Source organism: Cnephaeus nilssonii, assembly GCF_951640355.1.
Source record: "Cnephaeus nilssonii genome assembly, chromosome: 22".
Taxonomy (NCBI): Eukaryota; Metazoa; Chordata; class Mammalia; order Chiroptera; family Vespertilionidae; genus Cnephaeus; species Cnephaeus nilssonii.
In genome coordinates this window covers 9,457,752-9,465,838 of record NC_137093.1, presented here as the reverse complement: position 1 = coordinate 9,465,838, position 8,087 = coordinate 9,457,752, and the positions used below count along the sequence as shown (strand labels likewise).

General features: G+C 54.9%; 1 protein-coding gene across 1 annotated transcript; it reads left to right on the top strand.

Annotated features, from left to right (window-relative positions):
- Positions 1-746: 746 nt before the first annotated feature.
- LOC307094265 (2'-5'-oligoadenylate synthase 1-like) lies at positions 747-7,777 on the top strand (the record flags this gene model as incomplete). The annotated part of the gene is made up of 6 exons (XM_079762945.1): positions 747-923; positions 2,909-3,197; positions 3,919-4,103; positions 5,492-5,724; positions 6,453-6,606; positions 7,772-7,777. The coding sequence occupies 6 exons, from the start codon at positions 747-749 to the stop codon at positions 7,775-7,777; spliced, it is 1,044 nt and encodes a 347-aa protein (XP_079619071.1).
- Positions 7,778-8,087: the final 310 nt, after the last annotated feature.

Sequence of the window (8,087 nt, the reverse complement as noted above, 5' to 3'; positions counted from 1 at the left end):
CATTTTACTTTTTATCCAATCCCAGGGGTCCCCCCCCCCATCCCGCTTTGCTTTATCCCACCTCCTTAATCTATCACCAATGAATTTCATGTAACCCACCTATGTCCCGCCTTTGATTGCAATGTATATATACAAATGTAACCCACCATTCCCTGGAGCATTATCTCAATTCGCTGAGGTTCTGCTTCCCGGCATATGTCGACAGTTTGGGCTCAAACAAACTCACAGAAATTCTTTACAGGTTTCAATGTGTGTGTGTGTGTGTGTGTGTGTGTGTGTGTGTGTGTGTGTGTGTGTGGCGTTAACAGGGGTTATGAATGGGGTTTTATGCTTCCTGAGTTTTCTGACATTTTCCCTTTGGCCAAATGCACGTACTGATCACAGGAGACTCCAAAACCATTTTGTCAGCAACAACAATAACAAAACAAAACAAAAACTAGGAAGAAGAAAACCAAAAATTGGTTTGGGATCCTGGTTTCTCTCGGGTGAGGTACTTACCCGAGGGGGTTAAAAAAGCAGTGTTTCCGGGGTGCCGTCTGAAGACAGGCCACTGCTAAAGGCAGAGGTGAGTTGCAGAACGTGGGGTAGGGCTGGGGATCCCGGAGTGAGTCATGTGATAAGAGGCAAGGGCCTGGCTCCTCCCTTCTCAGGAAACGAACCCAGGGCAGCTCAGACTTGGGCAACAGGAGACAGCCTCCGGGGTTTCCTCGGCCACTGGCTTTTCCTGTCCCTGCCCAAGCATCGCAATGTCGCTCGAAGAGATCCCAGCCTGGGATCTGGACGGGTTCATCGAACGCCACCTCCTGCCAGACACTGCTTTCCGAAGGCAGGTCAAGGAAGCCATTGACACCATCTGCAGTTTCCTGAAGGAGAGGTGTTTCCGCGAAGGTGAAGGTGAAGTCCGGGTGTCGAAGGTTGTAAAGGTGAGCCCACCTGCCAGACCGGGGAGGGGGTGGTTGAACGGGCAGGAGTTTCCACAGAGAAAGAGATCTTGGGGGCTGGTGGTTTCCAGGTGATCCATACCAAAAATATAACCACAGTTTGTGAAAATAGACTCTGTGGTTTTTAAAATATATATTTTATTGATTTTTTTTACAGAGAGGAAGGGAGAGGGATAGAGAGTTAGAAACATCGATCAGCTGCCTCCTGCACACCTCCCACAGGGGATGTGCCCGCAACCAAGGTACATGCCCCTGACCGGAATCGAACCTGGGACCCCTCAGTCCGCAGGCCGACGCTCTATCCACGGAGCCAAACCGGTTTCGGCAGACTCTGTAATTTTTAAAATAAATATACTTTTATTGATTTCAGAGAGGAAGGGAGAAGGAAAGAGAGAGAGAAACATCAATGATGAGAGAGAATCATTGATCGGCTGCCTCCTGCACGCTCCCTACTGGGGATGGAGCCCGTAACCCGTCGTGTACCAGACGGGGAATCGAACTGTGACCTCCTGGTTCATAGGCCGATGCTGAGCCACACCGGCCGGGCCAGACTCTGTAATTTTTAACAAGTGCCCCAGTGAAGCTCATGAACCACCGTCCTAAGCCACGTCCATTTCAGAGATAGGGAAGCGGAGGCCCAGCTCAGATCAACAATCTGCTAATTAATGGCCAGGCTGAGGCGTCACCATTTATGCAGAGTCTAAATTTTGACAGGTTGCTGGTTACCAGGTGAATGGAGGTCGGGCAGGATGGGGGATGGAGGGGGAGAGAATGAAGAGGATAAAAGGGTTCAAATACAATGAGACACAAGGAGACTGGTTGGTGAGCACACAATAGCGTGTACAGATGTATTACAGGGCTGTACACCTGACACGTATGTGGTGTTACATTAACCCACGTTACCCCCAGTGAGTTTAATAATAATTGCAAAAAGCATTATTATTATTATTATTATTATTATTATTATTTACAGCACCTACTGGCTGTAAAACCTTGAGCAAGACACTCAGCCTGTCGGTGCCTCAGCTCCCTCATCCTTATTTCCCAATAGGTTGTCGGGCTGTGCAGATTAAGTAAACCACCCAGCATGGGCCAGACTACAGTATTTAATAATACAAGACAGTAAAAGCCAGGGAGCGGAGACAGCAACTTCTAGAACAAGGCGGCTGGGGCTTGAACTGCGTCTCTGCCACCTGTCAGCAGTGGCTTGGGCTGATAGATAATCTCTCTGAGCATCAGTTTTCCCACCTGTGAGATGGGAACTAATAATAATAATAATCTATACTAATAAAAGCCTAGGTGGGGTCTTGCCCTTGCGTCATCACAAGATGGCTGCCCCATGTCATTACAAGATGGCCACCACAAGATGGCCGCCATAAGATGGCCAGCAGGGGAGGGCAGTTCTGGGTGATCAGGCCAGCAGGGGAAGGCAGTTGGGGTGACCGGGTCGGCAGGGGAGGGCAGCTGGAGGCGATTGGGCTGGCAGGGGAGGGCAGTTGGGGTGATCAGGCAGGCAGGGGAGCAGTTAGGTGCCAATCAGGCCAGCAGGGGAGCAGTTAGGGGGTGATCAGGCTGGCAGGTAGAAGCAGTTAGGGTCAATCAGGCAGGCAGGCAGGTGAGCGGTTAGGGGCCAGCAGTCCCAGATTGTGAGAGGGATGTTCGAGCCCTGCGGGATCGGGCCTACACTGGCAGTCAGACATCACCCGAGGGGTCCCAGATTGGAGAGGGTGCAGGCTGGGCTGAGGGACACCCCCCACAAGTGCACGAATTTCGTGCACCGGGCCTCTAGTGATGATAATACTAATAATAATGCCTGAATAGCAAAGTCCTTGGGAGCATCGTAGGAAGTAGGACTGGCAATGCCCTCAGAACGGTGGCTGGTGCCCAGGACGTCAGCGATGGGCTCGTCCTTTTCTGGGGAGGCTCTTCTCAGGAAACCCCCGTTCTCACGCTCCGCTCTGCTTCAGGGCGGCTCCTCCGGCAAGGGCACCGCCCTCAAAGACAAGTCTGACGCCGACCTCGTCGTCTTCCTCAGCCCCCTCACGAGTTTTCGGGAGCAGTTTTGTCGCCGGGGAGAGTTCATCCGGGAAATCAGACGTCAGCTGGAAGCTTGTCAGAAACAGAAAAGGTTTACCGTGAACATCGATGTCCAGAAACCTGGATTGCGGAACCCCCGCGCACTCGGCTTCACGCTCAAGTGCCCCTATTCCCAGGCGGCGGTGGAGTTTGATGTGCTGCCCGCCTACGATGTCCTGGGTGCGCGCCCCTGCCCCGGGCTAGGTCATACTTATTTTAAAGTATTAAATGAGCATCTACATTAAGCTCTTTCACAGGGCCTGGCACCTAGTAGGTGTTCGAAACTGGGAGTTCCCCAACTGTGCACCCAGGCCCCCCCCAGGACACCCCAGTGAACTGGCTCACAGGGGTGTGTCGGAATCGTTTAGATTTTAAATTTCTGAGGGAAACACAGCGACATCTGTCGGACACCGTGCAAACTGCTACTATTAAGTTGTAGGAATGGATCTACTTAATACACAGAACTGTTAGGAATTTCTAGACTCTCCAGAAAAACGCCACAAAATGAAAAAAGTTTGGCAGTATCCCCTGGTTGCCATGTCCTGTGTTGGCTGCTGGGGTACAATGGTCCTAAGAGAGGGAGAAGGGGAGGAAGGGCATGCCAGGCAGAGGGCACAGCACAGGCAAAGGCCTGGAGGTTAGAGAAGATCTGAGAGGAGTGGGGGAAGTGGATGGATGGGGAGGAGAGGACCAGGAGGAAGTGATGGAGAAAGCAGCCAGGACAGGGGATCCTGCAGAAGCCTGTAACCTTCATGGCATGGGCCAGGCGATGGCAGCGGATGGGAGACCTGGGCCCGGGGGGGGGGGGGGGGGGCGGCTGGAAATGGCCGTTTCCACTGTATCCACGGCCAGCGAGCTTGTCACCCCAGAGTGATGGAAGTTATGGATTTGTCCCTAACAGGTCAGGTGACGGAGCACTACAGACCTCACCCTGACATCTATGTCAGCCTCATCCGCGAGTGCGAGAGCCTGGGGAAGGAGGGCGAGTTCTCCTCCTGCTTCACTGAGCTGCAGCGAGCCTTCCTGAAGCAGCGCCCAGCCAAGCTCAAGAGCCTCATCCGCCTGGTCAAGCACTGGTACCAGAAGGTGTGGGTCCTGTCCAGACCGAGGAGGAGGGAGGAGGGGAGAGAGACCGTGCAGAGGGGAGCAGGAGAGGCAGCAGGAGGGGAGGCCTGGGAGGAGAAGGGAGCGGTGGAGAGGGAAAGAGGAAGGAGGGGAGAAGGGAAGGGAGGGAGGGAGGGGCGGGGGAGGGGAACATGGAGGGAGAGATGAGAGGAAGAGGGGGAGGAGTAGAAGGGACATGGCTTCTAGGTCCCTCCTAGCTCATGCTCTGCTTCGCTTTCTCTGGATAGAGTGTTCCCAGTTCTTTTTAAGCCAGTATTTGGCTGTGCAATATTTAGAGTTTCAGGAATTTATTACTATTTTATCTCTTTTTTTTTTTCTTCCTGCTGGTCATTACTGGTGGTGCCCTGTTTCATTGTGTGCCTGGTTATTTCTATGCTCGTCACAGTACTTGAAAGTATTTGTGAGATAATTTGGAGCTTTGGATCATCTATCTCCCTGCAGAGGGAATTTTGTTTGCTTCTAGAAGGCACTTAGGAAGTGCTTGAAGTGCTTCCTCTGAATTATTTTTCATAATATCCTTTTAAAAATTATTTTTATTTATTTCAGAGAGGAAGGGAGATGGAGAGAGAGAAACATCAATGATGAGAGAGAATCATTGATCGACTGCCTCCTGCACGCCCCCCACTGGGGATCGAGCCTGCAACCTGGGCATGTGCTCTGACCAGGAATCGAACCGTGACCTCCTGGCTGATAGGTCGACGCTCAACCACTGAGCCACGCCGGCCGGGCTCATCATGTCCTTTTAAGGTAGTTGCTATTATTGCCGTTCACTTGGTAAATGAGAAAAGTGAGGCTTTGAGAGTGGTCTGCCCAGCCCGGCCGGTGTGGCTCAATGGCTGAGGATCGACCTGGCACCAGGAGGTCACCAGTTCCATTGCCGTCTGGGCACATGCCTGGGTGTGGGTTCTTTCTCATCGATGTTTCTATCTCTCTCTTCCTCTCCCTTCCTCTCTCCCTAAGAATCAATAAGGACATATTTAAAAGAAAGGAAGGAAGGAAGGAAGGAAGGAAGGAAGGAAGGAAGGAAGGAAGGAAGGAAGGAAGGAGAGTTGTCTCCCAGAATCAGGTGAGGTCGGAGCCAGGATTCAATCAGGATCCAGAGCCCTAGCCCTAACCAGGGTCAGCCACCTCTTTCCTAAACCACGAGGTAGTAAATGTGTTAGACTGTGGGCACGTCTCTGTCTTGGCTACTCAACGCAGGCTTTGGAGCGGGAAAGCCACAGACGGTACATGCATGCATGAGCGTGACTGCGCGCCAAGAAAACGTTATTTACAAAAGCAGGCGGGAGGCTCGATTTGGCCACAGAGCCGGACAAGCTCATTTTTCTGGCTGTTTTTCCTCCTCTCAGTGTAAGGAGAAACTTGAAAGTTCCCTGCCCCCTCAGTACGCCCTGGAGCTCCTGACGGTCTACGCTTGGGAGCGTGCAGGCCGGCAAACGGACTTCATCACAGCGCAGGGGTTTCAGACGGTCTTGGAATTAGTCGTGAACCACCGGCAGCTGTGCATCTATTGGACACGGTATTACGACATTTCACATCCCAGGATTGGTCCATACCTGCAGAGGCAGCTCCAGAAACCCAGGTACTCGGTCCCCACAGGGCTTAGCGCCCCCTCCCCGCGTGCATGGGCCCGGGGCTCAGCTCTGGTGCCTTGGGAATGAGGAAGCGGGAGGCTCCACGTCTGTGGGTCATCTGCTGCTGCCAATGCCAGTGGCGGGCACCTGTCGGCCATCCGATCAGACTACAGGCAGCCCCGTGAGGCAGGCACTGAGGGTCTGAGCGGGGAGGAGCTGGTCCTAACCTTCACAGGAAATGAGCCCAATAGCTGCAATGTGGGCTGAAACAGTTGTTCCCCGGGATGAAAAGCTTGCTGTGGGGCTAACACACCCGAACAGGAAAACGTATTATCACGAGGACCGATGGGGATGGGCCCCCCCATGAGGCTGTGTCCCCAGTACTGGGCGGAGCATTTCACATCCTTGGAGGTGGGCATGTTCAGCTCGCCCCATTTCACAGATGAGGAAACCGAGGCTGAGGGAGCTCAAGTGACCTACCCAGGGGCGCACCCCGAATCAAGGGCACAGGTGGCCTTCCAACTGAGGTCTGTAAGGCCCAAGCGCAAAGCTCCTTTTCCTGGGTTCGCTGTTCCCCAGGACACTCGGGGTGAGCCCCAGGAAGTAGCGCCCTGCTGGGCCCTTCCGCCTACCCCCAGTCCCACCTGCCCCAGGCGTTTTGCAATAACAGGAGCATCTAGGCTCCGGGGACCCAGCCCCGCTCCTCAGCTGTCCCTCTCTCAATGTTGCTCCTCAGGCCTGTGATTCTGGACCCAGCGGACCCTACGGGAAACGTCGGCGGTGGACATGGAGAAGGCTGGGAGCTGCTGGCGAGAGAGGCTAGGGCCTGGATGAAGTACCCGTGCTTTCGCAAAGGAAATGGGTCTCCAGTGGGCTCCTGGAACATACAGGTGAGACCGCCTGCTCCCTCCCTGTCCTCCCTCCCTGTCCCCTCCACGCAGCTGGGGGACCCTTGTTTCCACAGAAATGGCCTCTCACATTCATGTAGCTTCAGGCTGAGCTCCCGATTTTACGGTCACTTCAGAATCACGTTGACTCCACGCTGAGGGTTCCTCGAATGTCCACGTCCTTTGTTCAAAGTCCATCCTTAAATTCAGGCCGCCTTGGCCGAAGGTCGCGTTTTTAATCACTCCGGTTGTCTCATTCTTCTAATGATAACAAACATAGCAACCGCTGCTCGTGGAATGTTTGCCTGGCGCCCCGCTTCTGTCCCAAGCCCTTCAGCACACATTATTTTATTCGATCATCGAGCCTCGCAGCACCCCATGAGGCAGGTTTCCCGCTCTCGTCTCACGGACGAGGGGAGGCTCAGAGGGGTGGTGCCGCTGCTCACGGCATTCAGCGAGGGAGCGGCAGAGCTGGGACTCAGACCTGCGGAGTCCAAGGCTGGTGCCCCTTCCCCTGTGTAAACACCCTGCCTGCCCCCCCCCCCCCCCGCCACCCACCTCCAGCACCTGACAAACAGGAGACTCAGCAGCCGAGGGGCGAGGGCATGTCACACAGCTAGTAGGGGCAGCCACTCCTGAACTGGGGTCTTCCCACTCCCAGGGCCGGGGTCTTTCTCACGCCAGGGGATTGGTGATGTCATGGGGGTTCCCCCGGAAGCAGACTCCGAGAGGGGGTGTGGTGTGCAGGAACCGGCACCCGTGGAACGGAGCGGAAGGAAGCAGGTGTGGGCACAGGGCGAGTCCAGCTGGGATGCAGCCCGACCACAGTGTCAGCCCCCCTCACACACACCCCAGGGCCCTGGAGCTCCAGTGGCCTTGAGAGTTGGCCTCCTGCAGTCTGAGGGGGTCAGGCGGTTATACCCGCCCTGGGCCCTGGATCGGTTCCTAAATGGGGCAACTGAGGAAGGGGCGTGGCCCAAGCCAGGGGCTCCCTGCAGCCCAGGGACCCTAAAGGGCCGATCACTGAAGTCTGTTGCAACAGCCCCCCTGGCCCCCTGGGACTTGCTCCCCTTTCGTTGAGGAGGAGCCGAGTGGCCTGTCACGGAGCCACCACAAAGCCACGGCGGGCTGCAGCTCTACAATGTGATCGTGCACTTGACTCTTGCAGGCCTAAGGAGGCAGCGGAGATGCCTGGGTAACATCTGCTCTCAAGACACATCAGCTCCCCGATTGTGGACAGCACCCTGGGTCCTTGCGCAGCGGCCTTCACCAGGCAGCGTGCCCCTCCCGGGTGGAAGAGAACAGAACACACACTCACCTGTTGCCTTTCAGATGCAAACCAGCCAATCCGAGCCCAGACCCCGACTCACCCAGGGCAGGTCCCAGACAACTGGGCAGAGCCCACTGGAATTATTCAAACTGGCCCATCCTAGGCCTGCTGACCCGCCTTGCCTTTTCCGTGGGAACTATGATAAAGGTTCTTT